Below are 21,514 nucleotides of genomic sequence, written 5' to 3'. Positions count from 1 at the left end.
AATTGCTTTGGGTTTGTTTTTGTAGGTCTTTTTCTTCTCTTGTGTTTCCTGCCTAGAGAAGTTCCTTTTGCATTTGTTGTAAAGCTGGTTTGGAGGTGCTGAATTCTCTTAATTTTTGCTTGTCTGTAGAGGTTTTAATTTCTCCATCAAATCTGAATGAGATCCTTGCCAGGTAGAGTAATCTTGGTTGTAGGTTCTTCCCTTTCATCACTTTAAGTATATCATGCCACTCCCTTCTGGCTTGTAGAGTTTCTGCTGAGAAATCAGCTGTTAACCTTATGGGGATTCCCTTGTATGTTATTTGTTGCTTTTCCCTTGCTGCTTTTAATATTTTTTCTTTGTATTTTTTGATAGTTTGATTAATATGTGCCTTGGCGTGTTTCTCTTTGGGTTTATCCTGTATGGTACTCTCTGCGCTTCCTGGACTTGGTTGACTATTTCCTTTCCCATGTTAGCGAAGTTTTCGACTATAATCTCTTCAAATATTTTCTCAGACCCTTTCTTTTTCTCTTCTTCTTCTGGGACCCCTATAATTTGAATGTTCATGCGTTTAATGTTGTCCCAGAGGTCTCTGAGACGACCCTCAATTCTTTTCATTCTTTTTTCTTTATTCTGCTCCCTGGCAGTTATTTCCACCATTTTATCTTCCAGCTTATTTATCCGTTCTTCTGCCTTGGTTATTCTGCTACTGATTCCTTCTAGAGTATTTTTAATTTCAGTTATTGTGTTGTTCATAACTGTTTATTTGCTCTTTAGGTCTTCTAGATCCTTGTTAAATGTTTTTTGTATTTTCTCCATTCTGTTTCCAAGATTTTGGATCATCTTTACTATCATTACTCTGAATTCTTTCTCAGGTAGGTTGCCTATTTTGTCTTCATTTATTTGGTCTTGTAGGTTTTTACCTTGCTCCTTCGTCTGTAACATAATTTTTTTTTTTTTTTTTTTTTTTTTTTTTTAAATTAATTAATTTATTTATTTTTGTCTGTATTGGGTCTTCGGTTCGTGCGAGGGCTTTCTCCAGTTGCGGCAAGCGGGGGCCACTCTTCATCGCGGTGCGGGGACCGCTCTTCATCGCGGTGCGCGGGCCTTTCTCCATCGCGGCCCCTCCCGTTGCGGGGCACAGGCTCCAGACGCGCAGGCTCAGCAATTGTGGCTCACGGGCCCAGCCACTCCGTGGCATGTGGGATCTTCCCAGACCAGGGCTCGAACCCGTGTCCCCTGCATTAGCAGGCAGATTCTCAACCACTGCGCCACCAGGGAAGCCCTGTAACATAATTTTTTGTTGTTTCATTTTTTTTTTTTTTTGATGGGTGGTACTGTATTCCTGTCTTACTGGTTGTTTGGACTGAGACATCCAGCACTGGAGTTTGCAGGCAGTTGGATAAAGCTGGGTTTTGGAGCTTAGATGAGGACCTCTGGGTGGCCTCACTCTGATTAATATTCCCTGGGGTCTGAGGTTCTCTGTTAGTCCAGTGGTTTGGACTCAGAGCTCCCTCCACAGGAGCTCAGGCCCAACCTCTGGTCTGGGACCCAAGATCCCACAAGCTTCGTAGCACAGTAAAAAAAAAAAAAAAAAGAAAGAAAGAAAGAAAGAAAGAAAGAAAGAAAGAAAGAAAAAAGCAGTACAATATCAAAGAATAATAAACAAAATAAAATTAGAATGATAAAAAATATATTAGGAAAAATAAAACTATAATTGAAACAACTGCAACAAAGTAAAATAAAACCACACCAGAAAAAAGAAAAAGAAAAAAAAAGGGGGGAGGGGAACAAGCCAAAAGGAGAGAACAATAACAAAGTATAAAGAATAAAAAAAAAAAAAAAAAAAAAAGAATAAAATAAAATTAGAAAAATAAAAGAATTGGAAAAATAAAAATATAAAAGAATCAATCACAATGAATCAACAAGGTAAAACAATCCCAATCTAAAAGAGGAAAAAAGAAAAAAAAAAATAGCCTTGGCTATGGGGGCGGAGTTTAGGCAGGGGTGGAACTTAGGCAGGGGCGGGTTTTAGGGTGGGGTAGGACCTAGGTGGGTGGGGGGGTTATGTTTGAGCATGGGGTGGGACGTTCAAGTGTGGGGCGGGGCCTCTGCTTAGGACCTGCGTGGAATAGGAGAGGCAGCACGTCACAAGGAGGGCCTCTGGAGTGTGGAGTTCCAGAGTTTGGAAGTAGCGCCGAGTGAGGGTGTGTGGGTGGGGCTTGGGTTCTGCACGGCAGGAGCGAGGCTCCAAGGGCAGAGGATTAGGCCCGGGAGCCCAACAGGCTTCCCAGTGCCTCAGTGGACAGGGAAAGCACTGGCTGCGTTCCTCCACGCCCCCACCATCTCCCCCAGGGTCTCTCCTGTCACCACTGCTGGACCCGTAACTGTGGGTGGGTCCCACTGGGTGTCGGAACTCCTCCCCTCCCCCATCCACCCCTCGGGGTGCCAATACTGGAGGTCTGGCCTTTACTTTTGCTCCCCCTTCCCTCCCTCCCACTCCCTCAGGACCTGTGCGGCTGGAGAGGGTCTCGGTGGGCAGAGGATCAGGCCCAGGATCTCAGCAGGTTCCTGGGGGCCCAAGTGGGCAGGGGAAACTTGGCCATGCTCCCTTTTGATCCTCTGCCCTCCCAATGGTTCCCCAATTTCCCGCTTCGGGTGTGGGATCCCTTCCCCTCCCCCAGCCGCCCCTCAGGGGCGCCAGTCCCATCCCGCCTCCACTTCTCCTCCCCCTTCCTTCCCCCCACTCCCCATGTCCTACCCGGTTGTTGGGGGCTCCTCCCGTCCCCTTAGGTGTCCGTGGTTCCCCACCGGTGCCTAGTAGGTGCCCTACTTGTGCGGAGACGCGAATTCCGCGTCCTCCTAGTACGCCATGTTGACTCCACCCTTCTACGCTGTTTTAAAATGCCAACTTAGAAATGGAGACAAACCAAGTGCATTCTCATCCTCAATCTGAACTGTGCTGATTTTCCCCTTGTATGTTTTATTAAATAAAAAAGATAAACACAGGACTTTATAAGCCTCCAGGGATAGACACCACAATTTATAAAACAGCTACACAAAAGGCATAAAGTGGGAAGGGCTGAGAAGCAGATGGAGAAAAATGAGACGTGCTTTGGGTGATTTTTTTCAAGCAGTCAAGAAGATGAGGTTATCTAGGAAATGACTTTGGACTTACTTTTATGTGCTCTATTTAGTAAACTGGCCTGGGCATTAGTATACTTTTATGGCTTAGAAACTCATTAAAACACTACTATAAAATGAATACACACACACATTCATGCATACATGAATGTCCACCTGTTACATGGAATATTTTGGTACATTGCCCCTTACCTGTCTACATTTCCAGAGAGTTTCTAAAGTAGAAGATCAGTATTATACCAGGGTGAAAACACTGAAACTAGGGGTTGGACCTCTTTCAATCTCCACCCCTGGAATACCACACTGAAGATTTAATTCCACAGAGATACCACCATGCTGTGGTATCAGATATTTGGGGTTTAAGTCTCTACTCCAGGCGTCCTTTCCTGATACTCTAATATATGGTGATAAATGTCTCCTTAATCTGTACAACAGTTTTCAATTATCCTCATAGGAGACCACCTTGAAGGAGCGAGAAAAAGGTTTAGTCATGGTTTCTATTTTTCTATTTGAATCAATACATTCTAGTTAAATGGACAATTAATAGGTCACTTCCAAAATAGTGTATCAGTCCCGGTTAATAAACAATCCCCACAGTGGATAATGGGCCCTATGTATTCAGCAAGTCCTGTATGCACTCAGCTCATCCACTAAATCCCTTTTCAGGTGGACAGGGTTATATGGGAAGATGAGCTAGAATGAGTCTATAAAAGTCAGTTTCATTCACTGCTTTATTTTTCAGCCAAGTGCTTTAAATGGTGTCCAGAAATTCACTTGGAATGTGAGACAGGAGAAAAGACTGACACACAGAGCCTTGCTTTATGACCATACAAAAGGGCAACTGACCCTTGCCCGAGCCTTTTCCCTGTGAAATGGTTCCGAAAGTTCATCTGCACAGTGAAAAATCGTGGTGAGGTCGCGTGTGGATGAGTCAAGTGAAAGTGACGATTGGTCACGGGTCTGTCACCCATTGTGGCCGGGTCCCGGCCATGTAAAGTGCTCTGTGGGAAAGTATCAGCCCCCTAAAGAGATACTCAGAAGCTTGCAGCTCATTAAACGGCCAGCATTTGCTGCCTCACTTGTCAGGAATCATTCTGTTGAGCAACTGCTCTCCTGAAACATTCATAAAACACATGCAGAGAGGCAACGGGGAATCTGAATTCAACCGTGATACAGCTCTGGACTTCTGCCTGACTCTACCCCTATTTCACTTTTCACCTGACAGAGCTGTTAACCTGAATCAATGTTTTCTCTTGGGCAGCTGAAAAAAATGCACCCCTCCTCTGGACTTCTTTATCATAAACTTGAATCCTCTGTCTACAGATTCTTAGCTGACCTAGAAATCTCAAGATCAAGGTGAACTTAATTTCTTTTTATTTTCAGTTAGACATTTATTTCTTTGTGCGTGTGAGCGTGTGTGGGCTCTTCAAGTTTTTGAAAGTTGTCATTCTCCCTCTACCCTGCACACTATTACAACTGTGTAATGTTTGAAAAGTTCTCTTGAAAATATTTCCTACAACCCTGGTTGGTTTTCTTAAAGATGATAAGAGAAGGTATTTATCTCCTTTTACAATCTTGACAAATTTTGATTATTTTCCATGGATACCTAGTGACTTTCTGTGTCACATTTTCAGTTGAATGGAAATTTTACACAATTTCTTAGCTTTCTTTCCTTCCTTTCTTCTTCTTTAAATGAGCATTGCTACACGTTTCAGAAAGAGCCAAACGGGTCCCTCTGAGATCTTTTACATCAAATGGAAAACAAGTTGCTTTCCTTGGTGTGTCAGCCCTGGGTTTCAATGCCATTAGAAGCTGCTCACAATCGCTCAGTGTGCTGAAGTTCGATAAATCTCTGCAAACCTCCTGAATAGGATCGCTGTGATTTTTAGCGAGGAATTATCTCCTTGCCATTGCATTACCAATTAGTTTTCCAGAGCACATTAAATCCTGCTGCTCTGGTTTACAGAGTAACTGAGGCATTGCTGATGAAGTATAAAAACTTACTTGGAAAAGCAGTGGGGGAGGCAGGGCGCCGACAGGACCCACCGCAGCACGACGAGTAGAATGGTGGGGCACTCAGAAAAAAGGGCTTGGAAGGCGCTGCAGAGAAAGTGTTGAACATTGATTAGCCATCTCTCTTAGACAGTATTCAAAATTCCAATTTCCCCAAAGTCATGGAGTAAAGCACTACATCTTCTGAGACTTAGTTAAACTTTTACTGGAATTAAAGTCATTTTAAAGCAGGCTTTACCTGTCAAAGAGCTTGCTAAATAATTTAATCAAGATTTGGAAGCTGTGGTATAAACAATCAAATTATCAAAACCAAACTTAGTCATTCGTTTTCTGTGTGTTTATAAGTAGTAAACATCAAATAGTCCTTTATCTAATATAACCTCAAGCAACACTGCCCAGGAGAACTCTCTGTGATGATGGACACGTCCTCTACTTGCACTGTCCAATATGTATCCACTTGTCACATATGCCACTAAGCACTTGAAATGTGGCTAGTATGTCTGTGTAACTGAATTCTTACTTTAAGTTCTTTTTAAATTTAAATAAGACTCATGTGTCTAGAGGCTTTCACATTGAACAGCACAGCTCTGGATATAATACTTACCAAGAAACAATCTGGATGTTACACACTTCAGTTTACTTTTTTAAGAGACGGTATTACTCTACTGTTTATTTTCAGAAGGTTCTTTGAAATACATAGATAGCTAGATTCCAAAGTTGATAATAGTTAATTTACTGAGCAATTCCATAATAAAAAGTGGTCTTTCTGATCACTTTTACATGTTTCAAAGTATTTGAGAATAGTAACATTTACTCTCAAGAGATATCTATTAACCTGAAAGCATTTGTGTTTATAGTATAGGGAGTTGCCATATAATTCTGCTCTTCTCATTTTATTAAACTATTCTATTCAGAACATTTTCAATTCATATACACGGAACAGTTATCATTACTCTTGTAAATAAAGAAACTTTACACTCTGTTCCTCAGTAGATGAAAAATAGCTATAAAGGATGTCACAGGATATTAATGGCTCTTCTTTATTGAGCACTTACTATATGCCAGGCTTTGGTTTAGTACCTTAGATACAACATGTCCTTTAGTACAGTGGGGTTTAATACAATATAAATATGGGCGATATTTCTTTAGGTGGGCAACTTGCTTTTACCATCACATACCCAGCAGAGTGCATGGCACATTCTAAATAGTCAAAAAATGTTCAATAAATGAATGAATAATCTTAAAACTAAGAAATAGGAAATCAGGAATTAACCTCTTCCCTGCTCCCCTGACACACCCTGAAACACAGTATCTTCCATAACAGATGACCCTGAAATCTAGAACATGACTTGAAAATAAATATTTTTACTACTCTCCCTTCATTTTCAATGGAAACTTTTTTCTTTTCTTAATCATATACAGTGAATATTATTTTGCTACAAATACATGTCTTTTTAAGAACACAGTAATTTCAGACTCATATTTTAACCAACTGATAAGTATGTGTTTATTTTACCAGTATCTTTGAAGGATGTATCAAAATAAGTATATAAGTATAAGAATTTTATGGTCTCATGGTCCTTAATGTCTTTGAATTGCAAATTAATCATAATGCAGGGTCTTTTCTATAATATGATGGAAAGTTGTCAATGTCAGTATTTTTAGTTTTTAAAAATCTGGATTTTCAAATAATAAAATGTCTTAATGCTACCTTGAAAATATGGCAACTAAGCAAAGTATGAAAAGGAGACCCACTTTGGTGCTCAATAAGTTCTATGAAACTTTTAAAAATTTTTCATTGTTATCATAAGTTTTTCTAATACTGACTGAAAACCCATCATAGAAATGATTAATCACTTTATATGAATTTGACATCTTAAATTATAAGAGTACGGCATTATTTAGGCAGAGTTACATTTTCTAATGTTTCTATGAATATATGAAGCACTATGAAAAGTGGAAATATATTTCCCTGTATAAAAGTTACCTCATTATGTTTATTCTCAAGTATTTCTGTTAACTAACTTATTTCACCTCCAAACTAAACACTCCGTAGATAATTAAGTTATGGCTATTGTGCTGTTTGGCATTTTTTAAATTGAGGTAAAAGAAAAAGGCTGAGCCATGTTGCATTTACATACATGCGTGTAAGCATTTATCATGATAGTTGGAAATACACACACAAAAGAAATGTTTTTGCTCAATATCTAGTGTAGAAAATAAGCACATTAGTGATACTATTAAAATAACAATGCAGGACATGGACAAATTACAAATTTTACTATTCTAGCCAAAATGTTTCTCAGTCTAACCATATGGCCCTAAAATGAAAAAATAAAGAATTTTTTTTAAATTGCATGGTTCATTTGAGACAAGTGTTCAATTAAATTCATTTGTGATGATAAATGAGGTTCTGAGACATAGGATCTTAGTGTTAAATTTAACCAGAAAAAGTTTTAATCGAACAGTTTGTTATAGTGCTCTATATTATCCTATCTTAATATAGTAAAGCTGTAATCAAAATGACATTCTGCCTACAGTAGCAACTCTAGTGGCTAAAGAACTACATGTGACATGACCAGGCTTCAAGTTCCACTGTGTAGCATTTCTTCACCATTTAAAATCACCTCATTGACACACATATATTTACACAGATTAGTCAATTCCTAATTTCTATACATAATACACCTTGTTTAAGCTGGTTTATATAGAAATCACTGTGAAATTCCAATTAAGTGCTCCATTTTTTTATGTGCTCCTACTTGGACATAAGTCAAATGCTAATCCAGCTGAGCATGTGACCGCAGGGATGTTGAATGGTGTGAGGAAATAGCCATTTAAAACAATGTAGTGCGTTAAAAACATGTATAACACTTTTAAGTGTTTGTAAACCACATGGTTTTTAAAGTGTGGGCAAAAACAGAAACTCAAGTGTGATAAAAACAAAGTGACGAGTTAACAGATGCATTAAAACTTTTGTAAACCATTTAAGAACTACCTTGAAGAAGCTCTGAAAAGGGCAGAAAACACAGCAATTTCAAGCAGATGATATGCATTTCAAAGCCCATCAGTATAATCTAGATGCAGTCACTTTATCATTTATCATGAGGGGAACAATTCATTTTAGGCGTACTGAACAATATTTATGATAATACTATTTAAGGAATACCTCCTATGCACAGGCACTGGACTGGCTATGCATTTAACACTTGCTATTTCATTCATTAATATTCAACCTCAAATGGGCAAGCATCTGGAATGTGGTGATGGCTGGTCTCAGCACATTTTTTAAAAGGCCAGGGAAACACAGATATTTTAGCACAGTATGTAGTTATTAGCCATGAGGGATAAGGATGTCATGCACACAGACTGCCCGTTATCCAGTAAGAGACGGAACCCAGAAAATGGACATTTCCACATCTCCCCAGCTTTCCATAAGAGAAAAACGAATGGCTTTCCCTGTGGCAAAAATGCACGCTGTCAGGTTCTATAGCGTGATGTTAGGTTCCCTCAGCACAACACTTCAGGATACTCCAAATTTTGTATCCTGCCAACAAATCTGCCTTCTGGGTTCTGTGGGAATCTCTTACAAATTACAAACAAATGACTTAAAATTTCCGGAACAAGACTGTCTGAATCCAAATGACTAAAATCACCTGTTCACAGAAAACTTCATGAACTTTTCACTTCTTAATCAGATGTTCTGACTTATCTGAAGACACAGAATCAAACTATCTATTAATTATTTTGAATGTTTAATTAAGATGGGAACTTAGAGGCAACTTAATGGTGAACTGGCCTGGTTTGTTTTTTTTTAACTTAACTACACGGTTCTTTGACAAAAGCATCCCACAGTCAAGGATGGTTACAAGCCTAGCTACAGAAAAATTATTTTCAAAATTCTGTTGTCTAGAAAGCAAGCAAAACATTTTAAATTGTTTTTTATTATTTTCATTTTTCTTTACCAATGGAGAACAGAGTGTATCTACATGGGGTGAAACCACATTCTTTTTATTGTCATAGCAAACTGTGGTATTAACTGATTTGTGCTGACATTTCAAAGGACCGATGCTAAAGACCACTGATAAAACCTTCAAATAAATTTCAGGAGCTACTGCAATGCTATGCCGACTGGGCAGCACATTCTAGAAGGACAAGGAGAAACGAGAAAAGGTTCCAAGGTGTCTTACAAAGGCAACCAGAAGGTCAAAAAAATACCTCTGGGAAAGAATAACAGGGAATTAAATAATTTCAAAAGGATGGTTTTAATGACCTCCTTCAAGTGTTGGGTACATGGCACCGGGAATAAAGAAATCTAAACTCCTGACCTTGAAATACTACACAGTTGAACTGACTATAAGTAGAGTGGACCCCCCCCAAAAGACTCTAAAGAATGACAACCAACTGTCTTGAGTAGTAAGACCTAAGAAATACCACTTATGAATAAGGTGTGATTTATTTTATCACACAACCTGGACAGAATTCATTTATGTGATTCACATGCAATCTTGCCTTCCATCAGAAGGCAAAGCAAGTAAAGTCAGCCTTTACCTTTCTGCTCACCAGAAAACAAGAGAAGTCTGCATTTATTTTTGCCTTGAGTATTTCAGAGACAGCAAAACAAAGGTCTTAATGTTCTAGTACAGTTCATGAGAAGATAAACCAAATGCAGAATCTACTTGTTTGATTCTGTCCTTTTAATTCCACGCAAATAATATTCATTGCATATCTACCAAGTGCCACATAATGCACCGTGTGCTGGGATGACACAGATTAAAAAAGGATAGCTTCCCTCCCTGGAAGAATTTCTATCTTTAAATGTTCCATACCTTACAGGTCTGAATCTGCTGATCAAATAAATGAAATACAAATATCTTCATACTCCAAATTCAGTTTTGTCCTATAAAATCTGAGGCATTTTCCAAGGCCATGAGATCTAAACACATAGTACTGTGTGTTCCCCTAGCCAATGTTTCTCAACCCTGAATACACATCAGAATTATCTGGAGTGCTTTTCAAAGATACAGATGCCCAGGCCCCACACCAATTGGGTTAAATCAGGCTGGCGAGGAGTGGGCCCCCTAGTATACCATTTTTTTTTCAAAAGCTGCACTCGTGATTATAATGTATAATCAGGATGAGGCCACTGAAAAGAACAAAAAAAAATGCCTGACATGCAGCGGGCACTCAATAAATGTTAGCCTTTATTCCTACCATTATTATATAATTTGGGATCGATTCTAAGACAGCATATAAAAAGAAGCAACATGGTCCAGATTTCCACTAAAATATACTATCAAGAACAAAGAAGGGGCTTCCCTGGTGGCGCAGTGGTTGAGAATCTGCCTGCTAATGCAGGGGACACGGGTTCGAGCCCTGGTCTGGGAAGATCCCACATGCCGCAGAGCAAGCCCATGAGCCACAATTACTGAGCCTGCGCGTCTGGAGCCTGTGCTCCACAACAAGAGAGGCCGCGATAGTGAGAGGCCCACGCACCGCGATGAAGAGTGACCCCCGCTTGCCACAACTAGAGAAAGCCCTCGCACAGAAACGAAGACCCAGCACAGCCATAAATAAATAAATAAAAATTAAAAAAAAAAAAAAAGAACAAAGAAAAGAATATTACTGTTAGGAAGCCTTTGTCAAAGAAGGCTTTAAGCAGGAAAAGCATCTTGATCTGGAAACTTGATTTGGAAAGTATCTGAACGGCAAAAGAAGAGAAAGAGGCATTCCAGGAAGGAAAGGTGGCATGAACAAAAGGAAAGAAGGCAAGGATGATGGTGACACCCAGGGCAGGTTAAGGAGACCAGCCTGACTGCTGGCCCAAGGCCAAAGATGTGAACATTAAGAATGTAGTTGGACACCCCAATGTTCACAGCAGCACTATTTACAATAGCCAAGACATAGAAGCAACCTAAATGTCCACCGACAGATGAATGGATAAAGAAGATGTGGTGTATACGTATATGTGTGTGTGTATACACACACAGACACAATGGAATATTAGTCAGCCAAGAATGACATAATGCCATCTGCAGCAACATGGATGAACCTAGAGATTATCATACTAAGTGAAATAAGCCAGACAGAGAAAGACAAGTATCATATGATACCACTTATATGTGGAATCTAAAAAAAATAAGATACAAACGAATTTACTTACAAAATAGAAATAGACTCACAGACACAGAAAACAAACTTATGGTTACCAAAGGGGATAGCAGTGGGGAAGGATAAATTAGAATACTGGGATTAACAGATACACACTACTATATATAAAATAGATAACCAACAAAGACCTACTGTATAGCACAGGGAACTATACTCAGTATCTTGCAATAACCTATAAGGGAAAAGAATCCGAAAAAGAATATATATACGTATAACTGAGAAAAAAAAGAATGTGGCTGGAGGAGCTAAATGCAATTGATGGAATGAAGGTCTTGAAGGACAAACTGAATATTTTTATTTGATCTGATAGTCAAATGGGGATAATTAAGGTTTTCCTAAATAGCTTGATGATATGATGAAAGCTACATTTTAAAAACAGGGGTTAAACGGAAGGATTCTACTGTGGTCATATGCTGCGTGGCAAGAGGTAACAACCAGTTGTTTGGACACTCCCACCAGCATCTTCTCTTCTATCCTCACAACACCAACAAGTGGGTGGAGTCTGGCTTTTCCTCAAGCTGTGGGGTTCTAGTTCATTGCAATTATCAAAGGTAGTCCCTACCTCTGCTGCCTCTCCCTTCAAGGAGTCTTCATTAGACAGCTTCCAAAAAATGAGCAAACTTTGAGGAAATCCCTTGCTCTTTTTATCATAAAGTCAGTGTCACAGAAGAGAATACCATGGCAGAACAGTACCTGTAGCTCTCAAAACTCTAAAATCCTCAATAAAGCCTCCTTGAGTTCCCAGCTCTACCACCATATCTGATTAATTCCTTCACTGGTCTCCTCCAGCAGGAGACAGACCTGGCAGAAACTGTGTCTGATGATGGTTATCCGAATTTTACCTTGTGGCAGACTTTAAATGGTTGCAAATTATTTGGCACTCCTCCCATTGAGAGCCACCTCTATTTCCTCTTCTCTTGTATTTGGGATAGTCTTGCTGCCTTGCTTGACCAAGGGATATGGAAGAAGTGACATTCTGGAACTTCCAAGGCTAGGTTATAAGAAGACTTACAGCTATTGCCTGGGTTTCCGGGAATGTTGCTCTTAGAACTCTGCCTTTCAGAACCCAGGTGCCATGGTATAAGAAGCTCCAGGCCCTTGGAAAATCCAAGTGTGAATGCTGGAACGGCTCTAGTTGAGCACCCCATCAGCAGCCAGCAACCCTGTCAGCCAAGCGAGTCAATGGACGTCCCTCTTGGACATCCAGCCCAGCTGAGCCCTCAGATGATGGCAGCCCCAGCTGACCTCTAACTGCAATGAGATTCCAAGTGAGAACCACCCAGCTGCGCCCTGTCAGTCCACAAAACCGTAAGAGAAAATAATAAATTGTTCCTTTAAGCCTCTAAGTTGTGAGATGGTTTCTTCACGGCAATACCCCTTTTCCAGTATGTATTTTACTTATGGCGGAAGGGTGGAAAGCTGTCTTTCACATCTTTTCCCTGTATGTTGTCAATGGGCTCTTGAGGTATGTGGTTGAAAGTCAAATGGTGAGCCTAACATCTGTGCTCATTTTGAAATGAGGCTCAATGCAGTTACATGAACTGCTTAGGATTATATAATCAGTAATTTAAAGACCTTAGATTTGAATCTAGACTTTAAAAATTAAAGAAATACTGCTAAAACCAGCTCAGAAAACTATACATTCTTTTAAAATTGGCCATTTATGCTTTGGAAAAGGTTTTGGCAAACTTTTACTATAAAGGGCCAGACAGTAAATACATTAGGCTTTGCAGGCCATGAGGTCTCTGCTGCAGCTGTTCAATGTGTAGTGCGAAAGCACTTATAGAAAATACGTAGACAAACAGAAATGACTCTGTTCCCGCTTTGAAGAATCTGACTGTCTTTTGGTTTCAGACCCAATCTAACTCTAGGGTAGGTTCAACACACCTAAACTCAATCCAGTCCTAGGTTACTCTAATAAAAAAATTCACCAGCAGTCATGGTTTTTATTCTCTTTTAATGTACATAAATCTTCTCAACGAATAATTCCTCCACATATTTTAATTTTGAAAGTATTAGGGATTTAAATTTTTAAGGAAGAAGGAATTTTGAGTCCTCTCAAGAGGACTGGTATAAATGTACATATTGTATATTCTATTTCTGATGGCCACTTAGAACTAATGAAATCAAGGCTGTTATGGCATGCGTGGTGCCTGAACATGTGAAAGAAAAGGGAAAAACCTAGTTCATCTTTGGAATATCTATAAACAAGAAGGCAATTAAATATTCAGCAATATATAGAAAAAGACCTGATGGTTTATTTTCCTTTCCTTTTCCCCACGCTTTGTTTGATTCTGAAACAAAAGTCTAAAAACTTATAGAGGCTTTCTGACCTTTGACTTCAGAGAATTTTAGTGCCTTAAGTTTACTGTTCATATAACTTACAAAAAGAGTGTGCCCCTGAAATACTCCCGACTAATAGCTGGCTGACAAAATGAATAACGCTATTAAAGATAAAATCAGTTATGGTAACTTTATATAAAGTGATGAATCACTTAGCATTGCCAAATCAAGTATTGACTGGAGGCTAAAAAGAATGAAAGGGAGAGATTTCATTAAAAGTGGAAACATTGGGGCTTCCCTGGTGGCGCAGTGGTTGAGAGCCTGCCTGCTAATGCAGGGGACACGGGTTCGGGCCGTGGTCTGGGAAGATCCCACATGCCGCGGAGTGGCTGGGCCCGTGAGCCACAATTACTGAGCCTGCGCGTCTGGAGCCTGTGCTCCGCAACGAGAGGCCGTGATAGTGAGAGGCCCGCGCACCGCGATGAAGAGTGGCCCCCGCTTGTCACAACTGGAGACAGCCCTCGCACAGAAACGAGGACCCAACACAGCCATAAATAAATAAATAAATTTAAAAAAAAAAAAAAAAAAGTGGAAACATTACTGAAAGTAAAATAAAATATTTTTGGAATAAAATATACAAGGGTCTGGTAAGCATATTATATGTTAAGGCAAAAATCCAATTTCTTACTAAGAAAGTTGAAAATGGAAGCATGATCTAATGAAGTCTTTAAAGAAGGATTCTAGCATTCCTAGATAAAAATCATATTGCTTCTTTCTACAGTTTGCCTTTTTATTCTTGACAGACTCCAGGTGCATTTGAATGAAAAAGTGATTAAAAATTGTTTTTAATTTTAAATTAATCTTTAAAATTTTAAAAAAGTTTTAATTTTTAAAAGTTGTTTTTAATTTGACTTAAAAATTGTGTACCTTCACTGTGGAAAGAAAAATGACAGTAATTAAGGTAAAAAACTTTATTTAGGGCCTCTGTTAACCCAAGATTAAGTGGACAAACACTGTTTTAAGAGCTACGAATCAAGCCTCCCCAAAAGATATAAGATGGATTCTAAAATTCTGGGAGATATCAGCAAGAGAAATAGTGCAGTGGAAAGTAGGTTGAGGAGAAAATAAGGTATTTACCCCCCAACTCTAACATAAAAACACATTTCTTACGCAAAATATTTGATAATCCTATTGATTAATGACTTATAAGACTTCAGAAAAACCTTATAAAGCAAAGTTACATAGAAATATGAAATAATAGATAGCTAGTGGAAAGCAGTCGCATAGCACAGGGAGATCAGCTCGGTGCTTTGTGACCACCTAGAGGGGTGGGATAGGGAGGGTGGCAGGGAGGGAGACGCAAGAGGGAAGAGATATGGGAACATATGTATATATATAACTGATTCACTTTGTTATAAAGCAGAAACTAACACACCACTGTAAAGCAATTATACTCCAATAAAGATGTTAAAAAAAAAAAAGAAATATGAAACAAATGGTAACTTATCAGTGACTTTTTTTATGAATCCAGCAAAAACTTTACATTATGACTTCAAATTATAGAAGTTAAAAACTAAATCAACATAAGCAGGATACCAAACAAATAAAATCTGCCTCAGGAATTCAGACACATTATAAACCAATCTCACAACATGATCCAATGGCTGATTTGTTAACTCGTAGCATTTGAGAATAAAGAAATTCAGGACTCTAAAAAAAAAACAAAAAACACATTTGTTTAAATATTTGAAAGACGATAACATTTTTGCTTCTGTAAAAACTTTCATAGCAATGAAGCTAAAAGTATTTTATGAACACAGCTATGACCTATGTTGCTTCCCTTACTTTCAACTTGATACCATCTCTATCATTGTTCAGCAGCAAAACTAACCGTAAGATGTCTTCTTACAGCAAAAAGATACTTTTTCTGGCGGACACAAGAACAGGATGGAGGCGGCACACTCCAAAAGGAACACAACGGAGTCTAATGCACAGCATTGGGTCCCACATCTGAGCCACATTGATGGCAAACAAAAGTAGCTAAAAATCACTGTTGGCAATTCTTTTAAGTTGCCCACAACACATGACATCCTTTGGCTTCCTGACATGACCCTGAACCCTTTGGAGCCTACGTTTACTTCTGCATAAATCCGTACGCAATTTTCTGGGCATTCAAACCACTGTGCCTCTTAAAATAATCCTCAAATCCCTAAAGTGAGTAAGAGTTAAGGGAGAAATTCTAAACTGTTCCTACTTGCCTACTGGATTTACTCCTATTTGATTATTAAACCTCAGTAATAAAGCTTCAAAACCTGTTAACAGATTGAAATTTCTTGCTGTTAAAGCAAAGTAGAGAAGCATGTTTTAGGGATTGAGAGAGGGATAGGTGCTAAAGTGAGAGGCAAATAAAATGCACATAAATTGCTACCCTTTTGTCATTCCAACTCAGACATTATTTTGGAGGGAGTGTGGTTTTCTCAATCCGAACCAGAAGTAAAAGGCCTGTCTCTTAGTCCTACTGGTTCTCTTCACTGCAAGAACTTTCTGAATCTGAAGTTTATGAACTTGGGGACCATATAACAATTTGTTCAGAGCTGATTCCTCATGAACTATGTAAAAGTTATTAATACGTTAATATAAATCCAAAGATATGTTGAGCAGATTATTTTAAAAAGTACAGGTGTAGTAAGAATATTGTTTGGTATTATCTACAAATTCCACCAAAGGATGTTTGGGGTGATGGCCTGAGCAAGGAGCTACCAGCATGGGTCCCATCACTATCCTTTTCTGGATCCCCCATTCTCTTTGTCCTGGTTCTGGGTCAGTATCATCAATAGTCAAGATTCTGTGACTTTAATTTGCCAAAATACACCTAGAGCATAGCGTCAGCCAAAATGAATGACAAACTCCAGCTTCATAAATCAAAGCACAGTCTTCAGCTGGACTGGATTCCCCACCTGGGGCACAGATTCATCTTCTTCTCCCTCCCCAACGTGCCTAAGATGTAAGAGGAGCTATTTTATGTCACACTTTCAGTGTATCTCAGTGAAAGCGGATAAAACTACCAGTTGGAAAAAAAACACATAAGTGCAAGTAGTTTAAGACAGAGTCAAGGATTAATAGGTCAAGAGTATCTGGGACTGTGAGGTGGACAAGAAAATCAGAGTGCACGTGACGCATTAATTAACAACCCTAAAGGGGTACCAGAAAACATACTATGGATCCGTTTCCATTTCTGTACTACATAGCACAACCTACTCGACAAAATTACTTTAAAAAAAAAAGAACAGTTCAATTCAACTATTCAGAATAAACATTTGCTTTCTAATCCTCTTATATGCAGCACTAAGAGTAGATTTAATAATCACTAAAATTACATTCAGGAAATTATCTTCATTTCAAACACTTTCTAACATGTTTAAAATAACAAATGTTACTGAAAAGCAAGGCTATTTGTTCCACTTACTTTGAAGAAAATTGGTGGCATAAGTAAGAGAAATTTAAAATTTTCAGCTTTTTACATTTCAGGACCCTCTTTAATATACAAAAACATGGATATTTAAGTCTAGCACAATAGCCACCAAATAATGACTCAATGAACTTCTGGGGGAGGATCGCTGATGATTAGGATTTACTTGAAAAACCTGGTTTCCATTAATAAACTATAATATCCAAAATTCTTTTTTTCACATACAACCCCTGGAGGTGAATCTACTCAACTACCTGTTATCACACTCAACATGCTCCTTTCAAACTTTGAAGAATGCCCTCTGATTTTTTAAGTTTTTAAACTACTCTATATATACAACTTGACAACATACAGCTATGGAATGTTCCTTTGCTTGCTCTAAATACTTAAAGGCTTGCCAGTTTTCAGGGATGAAGTACTGACAGCTAAACTTTCATCCATAATCTGTAAACCTGTGTTACTAACTGTCACCACCTTTCAGACACGTGACAAGATGAAGGGGAAGGCCAATTTCTTTCCTTATGGGCTCAGATATAACATCCCCATCTGATTTATTATTGTGATACATGCAATTGGTTATCCCATAAGCCCTCGTTAGTTTTCTCACATTCAATGAAAGACTAATCCAAGGAATCTGGAGATTTGGGGCAATTTTCTTCTCTTTCACAAGACCACAGATGTTTAAACTGATACTTCAGACAAAAACAAAATTAGGAAGTGGAATAATCTTTGTAGGAAAAAATTGGCCTATTATGAGAATTAAAGCAGCTAACAATTATGAAAATGCTTGGTAAACCATAAAGTAGGACAGAACATGGGCTATAAGCTTCACAGGGGCAGAGACAGTCATCTGTTTTGTTCACTGATTATCCCAATGGCCTGGAACAGTCTGAACACATGGGAGACAGTCAGTAAGCATTTGCTGAATGAATGAACTATATGGTATAATTAATAGTGGGTAACAAAAATAATGAAGCCGAAATGCATGCAGTGGCATAAATCCCCTAGTTAAATGGTGCTGTCTTTCACCAATGCCCTTAAAAAGAACTCCGGGGTTTTCTTATTCAACATCTAGACTGGTGCACTCAACAAATTACGTTGAGAAAAAAATGAGTAGTCAAATACACCAAAATCATTAAAATCACATTTTGTGATCCACTCCTAAGTTAGCGTCTAAAGGATTAGAACTGGCTGTTCACTGACGTTTCAGAAAGAAGTATTTTATCGTTCTGAAAACAGTAGCTTTTCTAAATCTCCTTTCTACTCTTTACAGAACGTCAATCACTATTTCATCCTCCTCTAATTTTCAGGTGATAGCTAACATTGTCAGCACTCATTATAACTTCATAATTCTACACAGTACAAAAGAATTTCCACATTTGGTAGGGCAAGAATCTTGTCATTTAAATAAAACTGGAGCACGGTTCAGAAAGCTATATTCTCTGTCAAAATTTTTTTTAAATGTTCTTAAGCAGCATATTTGTGGGCACAAATTTATGGGGTTCTAATCTTAAGATATTTTTTGAGTTTCAAAAATTAAATGCACTCTTCACAAGAATGATTTTTTTGAAATAAAAAGTTATTTGTTCAAATAAAAATTAACCTAGGAAAACATCAAATCTTCAATAAGGACTGAAAAAAATATTAGGAAAAATATAGGCTTAAGCTATATGAAAATACTTCAAAGTGAAATTTAAGTTCTTATACTCTCAATTATTCCAAAACGCGTTTTTGCATTTTGATACTTTAATAAGTGTACAAGAATGAATATGTTCTTGAGAATAAAAATAATGTAGTTAGGAAACCCTTTACCCAATAATTGTAACATTTTGAATGAAAATGAATAGGTATACAAAATTATTTTTCCGAGTTATTGGAATGTCTGCATTTGATTCGCATTTGGTTTACTTAAATTTAACCTGTAAAATCTACAAAGGTTAAAATTAACTTTTTTGAGGAGCCAGGCATGATCAAGAGCAACTTAAGAATTCTTGAAAAATAGCTTCTATGAACACAAACCACCAAAAGTTATACAAATCACCAAATTTTCTTGAAAATGTTATTTTTATGAGTCATTATTTACCAGCTCTTGTCTACACGAACCTGCTTTATACGTTTCTAATTTTCCTAATACTTCAAAAAGAACAGAGTGGCCCAGATTTCCAAGGCACATAAACTTTGTCTTCACTGTACTTGTTCCTCTCCCAGGGTGCAAAAAGGCTGCCTAGAATTTAGGTTTTACACTATGTGAATGAGACCGGTGCTCATATAATTATATTTGTTCCATTCTGTTAGTAACCATTTCAAACTGAAAGACCAGGACAGGTTCTAAACATGTTCAATTCTATAAAGCCATTAGCAATAAATTTGATTCGGCAGTTTGGTGGGACAATGAAATCTGCTGAAAAAGCGTCTATTAGTCATTCTGGACAAACCCACCGGGATTTAAAGAATGAGTTAAGATCGTCCAAGGACGCAAGCCAAAAAAAAAAAAAAAAAATTAATCCAACTGGATCTCAGTTTTTGAGTCTCTAAGAGGCTTTCCCTTTCTCACTGCCAATTTCGGCAGCCCCTCCGTAAGCTTTAGCTAATATATTGCCTAAACTGTCCGCATCCTCTTCCCAGTCACAACACTTAGGTTTTATTCGGCAATTAAAACAAGCAAACCAAAACTGCCCTTCTTTTGGTAAATTCTCATTTATTGGTGAACTTCCTACTCCGGGTGCCAATTAGGCTGTTCCAGCTCAGCACGAAAAAAAAAAAGCCAGCCTCGATTTTCTTGCGTCTTAGTGATCCAAAATGTAAGAGTGAAGAAAGCCAAAACTTTGCGCAACTCTTTTTCCAAAGATCTCTGCGAGCGTTCTGCAACCGCCTCGACCGTCGCAACGGTTTGAAGAGGCAAAAGTCCCCAAAGCGGGCCGAGCGAGGCTCTCCGAGCCAAGAACTTTCCAGAGAACGGGTGTCGCGCGGCCTCCGGGACAGGAGCGGGCGGGTGGAGACGCTGAACTTGGGAAACCCCGTGAAACTGGTCCTGCGAACCCAGAGATCTCAGGACCGGGGCTGCCCTTTCGCCTAAAGCCAAGAGGTGCCTCCAAGGTTTCTTCAAAAAGGCCTTAAATTCAAGGCAGCCCTACCACTTGTAGAAAGAGGGGACGGAGAGGAAGCTGGTGGTACGCGAAGGGGAGGAAAATCACAATTAGTGGTGGTACCCTCCTCACCCCCGAGGCGGCATCTCCACCGAATCTCTAGGTGCTCTCGGAAGGTCCAGGCCTGGGCGGATCCCTGCGCACTAGGGCCGGCGAGCCCAGGTCTCGGGACCCGCAGGCCAAGAGGCGCCGCGCGCAGCTGGGGAGGGGAGAGCGGACTCACCTGGGGTTGATGGTTGGAAGGCACAGTCTCGGTCCCCCGGAGCCCGGCCCGGCAGCCTGGCGCCGTCCGCCGAGGGGCTGAGCACTTGAAACGCCCACCGCGTGCCGTAGGGCGCCCCGCTGGGGCTGACTGGTTCTGCCGCGGGGCACAGCTTGAGCGGAACCGGGCTGGCGGGCAGGGGCCGGACCTGAGCGCCCGAGGCGAGAGCTGCTGCCGGACCGTGGGGTGGGGGCGGTGGCAGCCTGTGCGGCGGGGCGCTCCCAGCCCGCAGCAAGTTCTCGATCAGGAAACTCTTGCCCAGGTTGCCGAAGCCCGGCGCGGCGGGGAAGTTCAGCAGCGCGGAGGAAGCCACCACGTCCCAGTAGGCGCCGGCATGGGCCGCCACGGCGCTGGGGAGCATGGTGCGGCGCCCCGGACCGCTGCGCGCCCGCTTCCGGACCCGCGCCCCGCGCGCCGCCTCCCGCAACGCTGGAGCGCGCTCAGCCGGGAAAGGAGGCGAAAGCACCGCGGACGCCGGCGGGCTGGGAAAGATATTATTTTCTGGGCTGGGCGTTTTCTTAAAGGAGGGGAGGAGTGAGTGTGGGAGGGGGGAGCTGTGCGTTTCCCCTGCCCGCGGCGTTGGCTCTGGGGGCGCCGGGGGAGTCCCTCCCGCCCTCTGTGCAGATCCAGACTTTTTTTTTTTTTTTCTAGAAGGCTGGAAGGTGTGTCCAGCCCATCCATTCATGTCACCCGGCCCACAAAGTGACAGACGCGGCCAACAATAAGGGCAACTCCGAGAGTCCGAGCTTTGGTAAGGGGAGGGGACGCGTAGCCGCAGGAGACGGGAGTGGAGGCGACGGGAACCGGGCGCTCGCCCCCTCCCAGCAGCCCGGCCCCGGCCCTCGCTAGGGAGCCAGCGCTGCCCCGGGGGCGCCAGGGCGCCTGGACGCCCTCGCGGAGCGCCCTGAGCGCGGGCGGCGCTGGCACCTGGAGAGCGCTCGGCGGACCACCTGTTGGGCGACCCCTGGCTCTCCCGTGTTGGTGTCACTTCAGGGCATCCAGGGGAGGAGAATGGGAGTCACCAGTGTCTTGAAGGGCTATAGTCAT

At 40.5% G+C, this 21,514-nt stretch overlaps 1 protein-coding gene across 1 annotated transcript in view; it reads right to left on the bottom strand.

The window, feature by feature from the left end:
- Positions 1-20,828, bottom strand: part of DBX2 (developing brain homeobox 2) — a 41,994-nt gene extending 21,166 nt beyond the window's left edge. Inside the window, exons 1-2 of the mRNA XM_007179222.3 lie at positions 20,429-20,828; positions 5,128-5,223 (exon numbers count right to left, since the gene is read on the bottom strand). Coding sequence (XP_007179284.1) covers positions 5,128-5,223; positions 20,429-20,828 — 496 coding nt within the window. The remainder of the gene's footprint in view (positions 1-5,127; positions 5,224-20,428) is intronic.
- Positions 20,829-21,514: the final 686 nt, after the last annotated feature.

Source organism: Balaenoptera acutorostrata, chromosome 11 (assembly GCF_949987535.1).
Source record: "Balaenoptera acutorostrata chromosome 11, mBalAcu1.1, whole genome shotgun sequence".
NCBI classification, from domain to species: Eukaryota; Metazoa; Chordata; class Mammalia; order Artiodactyla; family Balaenopteridae; genus Balaenoptera; species Balaenoptera acutorostrata.
The sequence above is the reverse complement of the archived record's forward strand: the minus strand, read 5'-3'. Positions and strand labels throughout refer to the sequence as shown.